Below are 14709 nucleotides of genomic sequence, written 5' to 3' on the forward strand. Positions count from 1 at the left end.
ACCCATTACTCTGGAGTACTGTCCAGTACGGTAGGGTTACAACACCGTTATGTCTCTGCTGTGGCTTGATATGGGGAGAAATACTGTACCTTGTTTTGGCATTGCTGGGAAAAAGTGAGAGAGCACAGCTCTGCTCTCGCAGTGCATAAATGGCTGACATGTCCTACAAATAGATCCTATGCCCATTGCCGTATAATCACTTCACCAACTGCTCCGACAGCAGATTAAAAAATAAGATGAATGAACATCTGAATTTCTTGCTCTCTTTGCATTAAAACTATTACTTTTGACGTTTCTTCTGCTGTGCTCAGTCCATCCTTTTCTCTTGCCCCAGCGCTTTTTTCTTCTCGTTTGAAGAAATCCATTCTTTCACTCGCAGGGTTTAATACTTACTCATGTAAAAAAAAATTATCATTGGGATTTTTCCATTTCTGGGAAAAGGGACAAAAACACCTAACAAATGCATGACTCAATAATAAAAAGAAGAAGAATCAAGATTTACCGCCAGCCATGGCAATTCTTCTGTTTGGCTCTCCCTACTTCGCACCGCTTTCATCAGAGTGCTCAGTGATGGGAGATGGAGAGGGCGTGCTGTTAGAAGCAGCGACTCATTGCTGCAAATGACAAAAAAAAAACAAGTTCTACTTCGTGCCCAGTAATAGAGAAAACATAAAAAAACAATACATTTTTTTCCTTCACCATGCTCATAACTGTAAGCAATACTGCATTATTATTATCATTAGTGACAACTTAGAAAACTAGGAAAATATGCCTTTTGGAAATCCATGTGTTAAGGAATTATGCCCAACGATTCAAAGAGAATTATTGTTTTCTGTGACTGACACTCAGCAAATGAGCTGTCTCTGACCTGCCTGCCTGTTGCCTGAATGACAAATGCCATTTTGCTGCAACTCAGGTGTCTGAATTTCCCTCTAAGCAGCTTCTGTCCTTATCTTTATCACTACAGCTCGCACCACCCATGTAGCATAAAATAAATATCGATGTCTGTAAAAAACAGATGCTCACTAAAGATAAGGAAGGAGCTGTTTCTAGAATTTACAGTCCCAGCACTGTTAATTATTTTTGAGATGCTGCATAATCATCTGACAATAATACACATAATTCCACTCACAGCTAGAGCTATGTGTGCGCCGCTCTTGATTGAGGTTCATAAATATGATACTGCAGAGTAAAAAAATATTTTAAAAATTCATCTGAATTGATCGAACTGTGCTTTGAAACATAAGCACAATTTCAAAATTCCCTTATTTTTCTTCAGGAATGAACATAATGACCCTCTTGACACCTCAATATGGCTATTTTTTAAAGTAATCTAGATTCATTGGCTGAAAAAATAGAAATATTTAGATAAATACGTATAGATTTATATAATTCACTAATGAGCATTTTACAACAGTAGAGTTCAGAACTGTCTAAACAAACTTCTAATTCTGTTTTATGAATAGTAAGTGAAAATCATTAGCACTTTACAGTTAGTCTTTGACCAATGAAAAAAGCAGAAGTGGCTATGAATTATGGAGGTAGGGCAGAAGATTTTTTACTCCTACCCTGAGAGATGCTGGTACAAATCCCAGATTGAGAAATTGCTGTTGTACTCTTGAGACAGATACTTTACCCAAATTGCTCAATTAAACCAGCTGTATGAACTGGTATTATATCATATTTTTAAAAAAGTATTTGCTGAAACTTCTGCAAGCTCCAGAACACATCAGCCACATCAATCAATAAGGTGAAGATAAAACAGTTCTTTACTTCTTTTGTATCTATTCTTTAGAAGCAATTTTATAAAAACAATAACATTTCACAACATCATGAAATGAACCCTCTGGAAATCATTCAGGTTTTTCTTAACTGCTGAACTCACAGTACTAATGAGCTTTCATCATTTACAGGGCTAATTATATTCAAAAAAGAATTAGAACTTTCTTTAGACCAAGAACCAGCAACCAACAGCACGCATGCCATTGTTGATACGCTAATACACTAAGATTTTTAACGGCACAGCAATAAAAGTCTAACAAACCACAAAAGAATTTAAGTTAAAAAATGCTAAAAACTATGCTTGACTGTTCTGTATTTCTGTACAACATACTGTACTAACCAATGAAAGCTGTTTGGTATATAAAATACGATTTACTACTATTCTTACATTCTGTGCTGTTGATATCATTTTTCACTCCTACAGTAAATGTAAAGTCAAACATTTTAGACAAAATGGTGGTTGGGTCTTTTTGAAATGTGGAAGGTATTCTTTGCTAAATTTGCCACTTTCTCTCAGGATATTGGCATCTCAATTTTCAACACAGTAAAAAACTTTTAAAACAAATGAGTTTGGCGTGTACATGCCAGAATTTATTTTAGGAGTTTAGGATTTCCAATGTTTTGGTCCCATCTTTTCTGATTAAACCAGACCAGCGACATGGATTTTTCAGTGTTTCAGTGGGTGGGTGCTGAGGATTTCTAAATGCAGCTCATTTAAATACAGTGCTCAGAACACAACGTTCTGGGTTCGGCAAAACACACGTGAGGCTATTGAAAGCAAATGCAGCATCTCTATCCTGACCTGCCAAAGGTCCCACCGGTGAAATTTGATTGTTTGAAGAAATATGAACAGGTATTTTTACACATGAAGTCAGTTCTTTGTCCCTCCCATAGCTGGTTAACAACTGAACACTCAGAAGCTTGTGTGCTGCTTAATGTGTCAAGCTACAAGCCCGAGATTGGAGAACTCAGCAAGAGAAAGCTAAGGAAAGCATCACACTCAATGGGAATATGTGCATATAAATTTACTCATTTCAGATGTTATAATATTTTAATAGCTGCGTCAGCATGCGTAGTCTGCAAAGGAACAACAACAAAGGAACAAGGAATACTTGTTCCATTATATTTTAATATTAACTTTTAATTAATAAAAATATTAATGGCATGAAAATCTGTAAAACCAAGTGCATGAGCTAACTGTTTTAAACTGTTATTCTTTCTAGTATTGTAAAACAGTCAGATCTATTTAGTATTCATCTGTCCCATAATTCATAGTATCTTCTGGTTTCTCTTATAAAAGACCATAACACTGAAAGATATTCCTGATAAGACCTAGCTGAACAGCTGGACACTCATATTTTACTGTTATTTTCATAAATGTTATCTGATGTGTTTTATTACAGAGCAATAATCTATATAGTAATAAATGTAGTGTTACAAGCTTGAAATTTTCAGGAACCAGGATTTACAGTTAATAATGTCTGGCAGTACTGTAAGCTAGTAGCTTTATGACACATGACATGGCTTTGTCATTTTTCTGCTTTCAATCACTCCTGCCTGCTCACCCTGTTTCCTGCTCGGAATTTGACACTGAGCCTTCTTGGCCATTTATGCTATAAAGTAAAACAAAAATCAAGTTTATAACCCTTATGACAGTAAATAACTGCAAACATAATTGGGTTATTTTACATCATGAAACAATATGTGCCCTACAAGGACAGATGCCCCATCCAGGGTGTACAAAAACAGCATATTAAATTACAGAGGTATTTCAGGTTATTAAATAAGAATATGTTCTAGACTTATAGAATTCCTGGTTAGTTTAAGCTTATGAGGAAGCCATTGTGTCGCTCAGTTAACCCCGCAGTGGGAAGTCAAACACTTCCGTGAGAATGGGTCATAACCACATTATCAGTTTCTTTTTAAAGATTCATTAAGCATGCACTCACTCTTGTGAAAAAATCTAACAGGTGTTTGAAGAATAGTCTGGCGCCAAGCTTCAGATACAAAGATTAGTTTCCACCCTTCTAGTCTACAATTATAATTACTTTACAGTTCATTCCCTTCCAGTTCTGTCATTTTAATATCAATGTCACAGTTCTGTTTTAGAGACTTGAATTAATTCACTTTCCCTTTGTAAATTACAAAATCACTATTGAATTTTTCATTCCAGAAGTCAATGTTTACAATTAGTGTTTAAGATTGCATTGCAGTTTTGATGATTAAAGAACCTTTATCCTCCTGCTTGCTGCATTAGAAGCAAGCATGTCATGGTGATGAGCCCTAACAAGGGAAAACCCACTGTCCATGGCTGCTAATTTTTATGTACTCAAAACAGATTTAGAAGTCTGTTTAGATGGTTCTGCTTTCTAGAGTTGTGAAATAGCCATAGCAGATTAATATTCACAGTTCCATGATTAATAGCAATCACTTGTTCCTGAAAACACCTTTAGATGTACTCCTTGTTAGATATACTGTATACCTGGTCAATATTAGCTAGAGTATGTTGCACTGATGTATCCTAATAAGGGGCGACTGTATTTGACTGCTATCATTGAGTTTATATATACAAAGCAGACTTAGATGTCTGTTTTAACAGTTCCCTTTTCATGCATTGTAAAACAGCCACAACTAATCAATGTTCACACTCTTGTTATACTTTATATAGCACATTGCCTTCCTCTGTGCTCATGCATTCTTCATCTTGAACACAAATTGTTTGAAAAGTCTTCATACTTTTCAAAGAGCAGCATAGGTCATTCAGCCAAAAGGAAACACAGGCCTGTAATCCAACCATGTTGCTGATGACCGATGGAAAGGTATGATATCGTAACATTTAAATTGTAATTTTCTGACATATTTTAAACTGTGTTACATACACTACCATGGAATGCAGTTCTTGCAAAGTAACAGTCTCAGGAGGTAAGAGGGATATCTGCAAGGGAAAGCACAGCAATGTGTTCAATATTCGCAAGGCTTTGCAGAGGCTGGATACTTAAGCAATGGAGACACCGCTGCATTTATAGGTTTGATAAATCTCAGGAACTGTGCTTATGTTGCATATTTATAAAATATACAGTATGCAGTGAGCACAAACATATATATACATTGGTGACGTGAGAACACCAGAGGCCATTATTTACTGTGCTTTCATAGCTCCAACAAAGTTAAAATATTCTAGATTTCCTTATGATTTGTAGCTAGAAAATAAGTGTTGCTGAAAAACAGAATTTTTTATCTTCACGGTGCCATTGTTTTTCTGATACTGAAACATGCATTTCTAAAATGTTCTTTGCACTTTGTCTTGTTTAAAAAAAAAAAGTTTATTCTACTCTCATAGTCTCCCTGCAAAAAACATCAACACATACTGTACATAAGCAACAAAGAGAATGTGGAGACTGCCTGAGAGCTCTGAACCCTAATAATTCGAAGTGCTTTCCTGAGCAAATGAGATTTTGCTGGGAACTGCTAGTCCTGTGTTGTGAGATTAAATTGAATATATAAGTGTTTGTTTTAGTGCTTCTTCGAGAAGCTCTACCTTTGCTTGTTTGTGGGTCAGCCTGCTCTGCTTGGAGACTGGGTTGCTCTGGCATGCACAGACGCTAGTAGCTGTGAGTTCAGTAAGATTATCAAGTCATTTTCCTTATCATCTGACTCTAGAGGAAGGCCATACATAAAAAGCATGTAGATGCATTGAGAATTTGAGATGAAGAGATTTGAATTTGTTAATTCAGTGATGAAGTGAAGACACGTGAGACTTTCATTGATTCCAAGAGAGAACTCACAAAGGTGGTTTATGATTTCATTCTTGATGGCAATTCCAACTTCATAAATCCAACGGTCTTCGCTCCCAGAATAGGGTCTATCCACTCCACATTCCTTGAGTTACCCTTCCGCAGCTCAACGGGTGTCACTCAAGGTGGCGATATGGATGTCACAGCTTCGGAGATCTTGAACCACAAATGCAGGCATTCCTGAAGATCCTTACTGGTCAACACCTGAGGCCCTTGATGTTCCAGATCCCAAATTATAATACGTCCTTTTATGTTTTTCAGCTGCAGGATTGTGATACCTTGGATGTGCTATCCAGTCTCGGCTGACTATTTTCAGGCGCTGTTTCTAGCGCCTCCTCAAAATGTTTCAGCAGATCAGATCCTATACAGGACTGCTCAGGTGCCGTTACCAAAATGCACTTTCTGTCTTAACCCAAGTACTTGATGGCCCATCTTATAAAAGCCATCTCCGTGCCAGATCATAACCTGAACCTTCCAGACATCACTGTCCTGCTCCCACTGCAATACACTGGTTTCTGAAGGGCTTATTGTACTTCTTACTGTCTCGCACTCTACAGCTAGAGGGCGCTCCTACTCTGTCCTGTTCCTAGTTTTCCTGTGCTTTGCTTGTCCTTCTGGTGTGTCTTTTTGTGGGGCTATATATTTCCCGGTCACCCTTTCCTCCTTGCTCAGCATTGAGGGTTCGGATGTCTTGAGACCCGCATAGCACCAGGTTGTCTCCTCTGTGAGGGCATAGGTTTCTACATCGTCTGATCTCCTGAGCCCAGGCTAACCCCCGTTTTGCCGCTACGCATTGGGTCTTTATTGCTCTCCTGGCCATTCCACGGCATGCCCTTTCTGACATCCATGACACTTCCTTACTGAAATTAGCTGGGTATGGAAGACACCTGAGTGTGATATCTTTTGTGGTAGGGAAACCACTGCATATCAAGACACACATGTTTTGACAAAACAATACCTTGATTGGAAGCCTTGGAGACCAAGACAGGGATCTTATCCTGCTCCCCCATTTGCCCTTCAGAACAGCTGGTGTGTTGTTTTACAGCAGGTGGTTTATCTGTTATTGATGTCTTGAAGACTTGGTTGCCAGAGTTCCAATTGCTGAGTATGGAAACAAAGCAGCTCCAGGACTAAAGGAGTCTTTTAATACTTCACCCTGTGAATACTGACTGACTCAGGACTTTGGAACCTCAGTCTGGAGACACACATATTGGACCTTCAGGTAAATGTACTAGAAACTGTTAATATCATATGAAATGTAAAGAAATTAGATAAATACACAAAAGAGAGTTTGATTCTAAAGATCTTTTGCCCATTAGAGCTCAAGCAATGCTTTGGCTCAGGTTTGAAACACAGACCACATCCCCACTATTCTTATTCTAGCAAAGATCCATTGGCTTCCCATCCACCAGAGAGTAATATGTATTGCTTCTGGTGTTTAAGGGGCAAGAAGGCAAAGACCTCATCTACAGTGTACCTCGCTGACATTCTTCCTTTTCAAATTTCACCCCGGTCTTTAAGATCAGGTCAGTGTCATCTGCTGCAGGTCCCTGGGACCAAGCTACACACCATAGGTGCCTTCTCTGCCTGTGCTCCTTGCCTGTAGAATAGCCTCCATAGTCATCTCAGACAAGCACTTTCAACTGAGACCTTTAAAAGTGACCTTAAAACCCTTCTCTACCAGCACGCCTATCAGCTTCCAGTACTGTAAATTGTTTGATTACCTATCTAATTCCTTCTTAGCAAAGTTTGTGTTCCTCGGTTTCTTTTAGCTTTCCTATATGTGAAGCACATTGAGAGTCAATGTAGTGAAACATGCTATATAAATTAAATGTATTGTTATTATCTCAAAGCTCTCTTCCCCTGGCCAAATACATTATCACATCACAAGTGCCAACCATCAATGAGTAGCTAGGCAAGGCCTCTTTGAAGCTATCTCTAGCTATCTGTCTTGCTGTGCTTTCTTTGTGTCAATCTGATCAGAGAGTGATTCTGCTGAACTCAAGGGGTTACTCACGATACAGGTACCTTGAAGGATGGGATCTAAATCCACTAATCCATATAAAATACATGATGCTTAATACACACCTCCTGACTGAGTCTCAATTTTCAGTTTAAATTGAATGGAGTGGCATTTTACAATAGTGGTACACGCTAGGTTGTTATTAAATAAATTGCTAGAAAGACTGTGCATGCTGTTTAAACACTGTAGAGGTTAACATAGTCTAAAACGTAAAGACAAATGTGTACTTGAAGGTCACCCCCATTTTAATTTTTTCACACGCAATCCTCCGCATCTCGTGCAAGTCCATTACCGGTGTCTGTGACAGGAAAGCTGGGACTGAGCCAAGTCAGCAAGTGCAACAGCTGCAATTCTAGGCAATTATCCAGATTCACATAAGACAGGGCTAATGAATACCTTAAAATTCCGCCGTGCCAGATGTTCCCGTGAAGCTACTACGCTTGTTAAGGTGACTTTTTTTCAAGGTCAACAAGCATATCATCGCCTGGTCTCTGTAAAATATAATATATAAAAATAAAAATAAGAAGTCAGAAAAATACAAGTTCATGAAGATGGGCATTTTTCAATTTCATTGTATAACAACTGGGTTATGGTCAATGACCATTTAACACATATAATTAAATGATTTTTATAACGGAATTGTATTGCTTATCTGACTTTTAACTTAATTGTGTAGTATAGCACAGGATAGGACCTAATGTTTACAGATTTGCTAACGACTGTAATGACGTAACTGCTTTACAGTACTGTACCGTAAATGAGAGGAGAGTTGATGTTTTCTTACCTATTGTTTATTTCATTGGCTAATTACTTTAAGCTTGTTACTCAAATAATTAACCAATCTGCCCAGTAGTTAACCAAATAATTAAAAATAATTAACCATCCTGTGCTGTATTAAGGTGAGGATTGGGTGTCTGAGGGAACATGGTTGAGTTCTGTAACCAATCCAGATTGTGAAATTATAATACAAGAAGCACTTTAAAATTATTTTTCTGTTATACAAGTTTTTGCCTTTCAAGCAGTTTTCAAGGAATGGATTAAGTTCAAATAATGAGGGATTGCTGTATATTACACAGTATGTGCTCTTTAAATGCTCAAAATGTTTTGTCCTCAAGCATGTACTGTTTAATTTGATTAGCTATGTATAGTTGTCTGATCTGGAGGGCCAATGGGAGAAAGTCCTGGAATTCACTCAGATAAAGCCAAAGATTATATAAGCAGGGCCATTAACACCCATAATTTTCCTGTGCACTGGGGCAGGACTACCAAAGCAGGACATGAATGCAAAGGCAAACATTTGAAAAGAAAAGGACAATCACTGTATTTGGATAAAGCCATTGTAGCATGAAAATGAAAAACCAGAGTTCACCTGAAAGTAGGTTAAAATACATTTCCAACACGTTTGTTTTTTCAAAATGTAATTAGTGCTCAAAATATCTAGATTTTCCATTGCAGAGGGAAAGTCATGAAGAAAATTGGCTACATTACTCTGCTCTCCTCCCCACTGATAACTGATGTGTGGTGAGCGTTCTGGTGCACTATGGCTGCCGTCGCATCATCCAGGTGGATGCTGCACATTGGTGGTGGAGGAGGGGAGTCCCCATTACCTGCAAAGCGCTTTGAGTGGAGTGTCCAGAAAAGCGCTATATAAGTGTAAGCAATTATTATTATTATTATTATTATTATTATTATTATTATTATTATTATTATTATTAAAAGTAACACTGTATCTTCTTTGCTCCTTCCACTTTAATTTGTAAATTTTTTTTGGCTGTGTCTGTAAATATGGGAACGCTCAATTGGATTTGAGAAGGTGCCAATTATACCGTATATCTGATTCTGTTCAAGTAGGTAGCTGCGTCACCATGCGTAGGCTGCAAAGGAACAAGTAAAGGTTTATTCCATGCTGAAAAGAGAAGAAAACAAACACAATGTTTTGGCTGTGGAGCCTTCGTCTGGTATGCCTATATCAGGTTATGTCTAATTGAATAAACAGATCACCTACTGAAAAAAACAGAAACTCTGACACAGTCAAGCATGTAACTGATGCATGTACAAATAATAGCAACCTACAGTGAAATCAAGACCTCTTAAAATAATGTAAAATTAGACCCAGTAAAATTGAATTCAAGACTTTACTTAAAGGCCAAATATTCAATTTTTTCACAATCCTAACATATACAGTTTCACTTATTTTTCCAATTGAAATTATATCATATTTATACTTAACCCTGTATTCTTCACTATATTTATTATGTGACTTCTGCAGTACAGTATATTGAATATACTGGAAATTGGAAAGTTTATTGGAAAGGATATTATGAACAGGGCCACAAACACTTCTTTCTGACTGTCTGGGGTTTAAAAGTGACACAGAAAAATTTGGAATCATACAGAATTACACTGTCTCTTTATAGATTTAGAGTAAAAAACATACAAAATGTCTAATGTACATACCTCTACAGAGGGATAACAAAAGTGAATAGAATGCTTCAAATCCCTTCACATTTCAAGCTTTTAAAAGAGGTTTCTACAAATTTAAACACCTGAAGAGAAAATACTTTGACACTAAGCTGTTAGCCAATTGACTGGGATTGAGCATGAAGAAAATTCCTTAATTTCTGTCCCTGCTTAACACAAACAACAGGGATTATCACAACTACATGAGATCCCTCTTCTCATTTCAACACTACTGTATCTGCACACCTTTAATTTTGTTTGGATTTTGTCAATATCAAGAATTAAGGATGTGCTGCAATACTGCTCCTCTGGGAGTGTCTGGAATCCCAGACATTTTGAAATACATCATGGCACAATGTTCTGAGATGATTTTATTGTTTCAGGTAAGATGGTACTTAGGGAAGGATAAAGGATAAAGTAGTGATGAAGAAGCTTACTTGCTAATTTGGAATGTGATATGTGGTGAGCGATTAATATTGGAGGAGGATGATACATACAGTATATGATGAAGGAGACAAGGTGCAAGGTGGGTCTTGACATTGCTCACTGGTGAAAAAAGAGCAGACATTATGCTTGTGTTCAGAAATCCTCATCATTTTGATTAAACCACAAAATATTTGTGACACTATAAATACTGTAAGCACTTGTCTTCATTACATAATCCATTGCAGGATGACAAGACTGTTAGGTTGCAGATAGCATAGGATATGAAACTAATTACCCTCTGTTCACAGCCTCAAGTTCAGTAATTGTAGAATAAGAGCGCCTGTAAACTGTCATCCCAGCATTGTCTGAGAAAAACTCCTCTGAACTGTTAATGAAGACAAATGTGCTCAATTGTTTCCCGTGACATTAAGCACAGATCTGTATACAGCAGCAATCGCTATACCTCTTTCTCTTCCCTCTCTGTCCTGCCCTTCAGTGTCCTACTCCTTGTTCTTGGCTGAATGTGAAAGAGTCATTTGCTAAAATGTTGCATGACTTCTTTTCTGTTATCTTTTTTACTAGAAGAGAAGGATAGAAGCATAAAACTGATTCAGTTGCAAAGCCAGTGTTCCGTACATCATAGTTGAATTTGTGGGAGTCTGGAACAAGCTACTCAGCCATGTAGCCAATACCTTGATATCTTTCAAGAAATGGCTGTATCTTTGAATCAAAAAATTTCTGTTACTGAAAGACTTGCAAGGAAAGTGTTTGTTTTACAAAACAAGGTTTTCAATGCCTCAGTCCTGTAGGTTATTTATGCTACTGTGCAAAGACAGAAGACACAAAAGTCTTGAATTCACATGGATCACAATCTTCAAGACCTCGATCGCAACTCAAGGCAAACTATATGTAAGGGCTAGAAAGGCTGAAAAACTTCCTCTCGTTTATAACCTTTTTTAAATTCCTATATTTCTTAAACCCTCAAACACCAACCCCTCTTTCTCATTTAATTGAGGTTCGATACAGTTTCTGCTGTTACATGCAAATAACCTCTTATAAAACCCCAAATTCGGATCCAGACATGTCCTTAGGCCATGTGACCTTACATACTGACTCTTAAAGTATTTTTCATATACAGATGCAACAAGTCATGTACCATGTGGTCTGACTGTAACTAGCGATTCAAAACTTATATCAATACATAATTATTATTTCCAGACTTGACTGAATGTTAACCTTGTTTATGACACATCTGTTCAGCACACAGTCAGGGCTGCATCCAGAGTAAGCTGGCCTAAAGCTCTGCCAAAGATTAATGTTTCTTTTAATTAATCATAAAAACACACAAGAGATTTGAAGGCAGGTAAACTAATCTTAGTTGGTAAATGCACAGATTGGTTTTTTTCATCTTGAAAACATGTAATCTCTTTGGTCACAGTGTTCATCGTCACAAAAACACGTACAGTACAGTATAAAGAGGCAGTAATAAAATCAACTTCAGGAAAACATGATAACATGCATACATTACACCGTTTACTGACGGTTTTAGAGGGCAAAAGTTGTGCAATACAAGTTCTACTGGGCATAACCTAATCTCCTACACAAACAGAAAATGAGAAAATACAGGTTAAATTAATACTATGTACCTGCACTTCTAAGATTATCTCCAAAAGCTGTGATGCAGAATCAAACTTTTCAGCCGTGATATTTAAAAAATGTGAATGCAAAGCACTCGATATCTGGAAAAAACAGCTCTGTCAGATGCAGAACAGGCATGTATAGTAAACATACAACTGTAAAAAAAGAATCTGTAAATTTAGGTACAATTTGTTTACAGTTCGACAGAAAAAAATTACTTTCTAATATGAATGCACTGAATATTTCTGAAAAATATTTATTAAATCTATAAGCAGAAAGTTCTTTTAACGTAAAAGGTTTTAAATTAGTTCATATTACGATTTTCCCTTATTTTCTATGGATGCACACTAAATTTAACGTTTTAACATCTTAACACAGAGGACATAAATTGACAGGTAGGCAAATCAATTGAAAGTCCAGATGATATGGATGTGGAATGTTCCACAGGAACATCTTCATTTACTGTATATGAAAGTGCCTTAAGAGCAGAGAAATTAGTTCCATAAAAGACAGGTTAAAATTCCTTAGAAAAGACATGAATTCTTGTATTAAACCGATCAAGCATCACAGAAAAAGGATATCTTCAGGGTTTAGCAAAACATAGAAAAGATGAAAAAGGAGGTAAAACAGATATTAGAAAGACCAAGAGAACAATTAAAAGGAATATTGCAATGTAGACTAAAATAAATAATATCATGTTCTTTCAGTAATTTCAGTACACCAAAACAACCATAAAGGATAAAGTAAAATATATATGGGAGAATAAAGGGAAATGGCTGATGTACAAAATAAGTGTTTCAATTACGCTTTTCAGAAAGGAAAAAGTCAACAACTTGCCTCAGCTGGAGGGAAAATACTGTGCATTGAATAGTATTAACATAGAAGGGACAGACGTATCTAGGATACTAGAAGCAATCAACATTAATAAATATCCAGGTCTTAGTGGTATCCTACCAATTGTACTTAAGAAACCAAGCGATATTCACAAATCATTTATGCAAATCATCTCCAGCCCACAGGCCGGAGAATTGCTAACATATGAACCATCCATAAAAACACTGGCAAATAATTCTGACTTCTGTTACACATAATGACTTCATCACAGAAAAAGAAAATTGATTTTTTGAAACCTGGCACAGACATAACAATGGCCTCTTGTTTAACAAAAGGAGTGCCAAAAAGATCTGTACTAGTACCACTGCTCTTTGGGATTTATAGCAATGATCTACATTCTGGGATAGTAAACTATTGCAAATTTGCATACAATCTAGTTCTTAAACTAGAAGGATCAGAATCACCATAGAAGCTGAAATTGAAATACATAGATTTAGATCAAATTCAAGACTGGACGAACACCTGTTAGGTGTTTAAAAGGGAACGTCAGTGCTATTTTTTATATTTTGGGGAAAGAAAAAATCAGCATTGATGAATGCATTACAAACCACAATAAACGTAATATAAACACTGTAACTTGTAAAACCTCCAATTTAAATTGCAAAATATACTAAATTCACTGTAATGCACATCGCCACATTCTGTGATTCAGAGCGAGGCAAAAAAACTTCACGGTAATGTGAAGCGTCAATAGATTTATTTTGTTACCCAGATTTAATAATCGGTCTGAGAAATTGGAACACAATATTCTTCTTGAAGGCCTCTGCTCCTGAACATAAATGTTTCCTCGAAACTTTGTAATGTTTGATGAAATGATCACATACAGTATATATATATAATATTTTAAGAAACCAGTTTATAGGGGTGTTTAAGGATAATTATCTCTAAACTAAATGTATCACAAGCCTGGTTTTCATAGCACAACCATTATTTTTAATTGTACAATGCCCAATGCACCAAATGACCATGCATGAGGTAAAAGTCTCATGCAATTGTATTTCAGTTTTGAAACAAGACGTCCAACAGCTAAACTGTGTAACTTCACATTTAAAAATTGTTATAGTTTAACTGGTTCTGATGAGTACATCTTACGTCACTCTGCAATCAAGTAGAGTATGTGCAACTTTAAGTGCCATTTTATGAATTTGTGCTAGAAAAAGGACAAACGGCAGACATCTGGGTTTTTTTTTTTGGTGATGTGTGAAGTAACCTCCAGGGTCTCAAATAACCCTAAGGGGTTGTTATTTGATTTCACTGCTGACAGCACCTGTCTTCTAGCCCACAGGAGCTCTGGGACTAGGCCACTGTTTCTCCTGTTTCCACAGCTCCTTCCCTGTTGCTCAGCGTTCCCCATGAGAGAATACATTACCGTTGCTGGGTTACAGCTGTGCAGCAGACACACTGAGCCCTGGGCAACTTAGTCTTAAAAACTAGGCTGCTTCTGGTCAGAGAACAACTTTTCGGTGCAGTGCATTTATTTACAAGATTTCCATGGCTTGTTGTGGCCCAATGACCCTGTCTTTTAAGAGTCCAACACTTACTGAAGATGTCAGCTGGGAGCATTAAACTATGAGCTGAAAGAGGAGGAAGGGAGACGATAAAATTGAATAAGACAACAAGAGGGATGGATCTGACAACTTTCTCTGAGGGGATGACTTGTCTAACTTTGATTGCACTAACAGCATTTTGTTT

General features: G+C 37.0%; 1 protein-coding gene across 4 annotated transcripts in view; it reads right to left on the minus strand.

The window, feature by feature from the left end:
- Positions 1-14709, minus strand: part of enox1 (ecto-NOX disulfide-thiol exchanger 1) — an 83088-nt gene that overhangs the window by 38298 nt on the left and 30081 nt on the right. For 3 of the 4 annotated variants that reach the window (XM_088602572.1, XM_088602588.1, XM_088602597.1), the window contains exons 2-3: positions 7996-8090; positions 503-614 (exon numbers count right to left, since the gene is read on the minus strand). In XM_088602572.1, the coding sequence (XP_088458698.1) occupies positions 503-512 (10 nt within the window). In that variant the 5' untranslated portion in view covers positions 513-614; positions 7996-8090. The remainder of the gene's footprint in view (positions 1-502; positions 615-7995; positions 8091-14709) is intronic. The other variant, XM_088602581.1, reaches the window with a different exon arrangement.

The sequence above is a fragment of the Lepisosteus platostomus genome, chromosome 2, assembly GCF_059453375.1.
Source record: "Lepisosteus platostomus isolate fLepPlt1 chromosome 2, fLepPlt1.hap1, whole genome shotgun sequence".
In the NCBI taxonomy this organism is placed as follows: domain Eukaryota; kingdom Metazoa; phylum Chordata; class Actinopteri; order Semionotiformes; family Lepisosteidae; genus Lepisosteus; species Lepisosteus platostomus.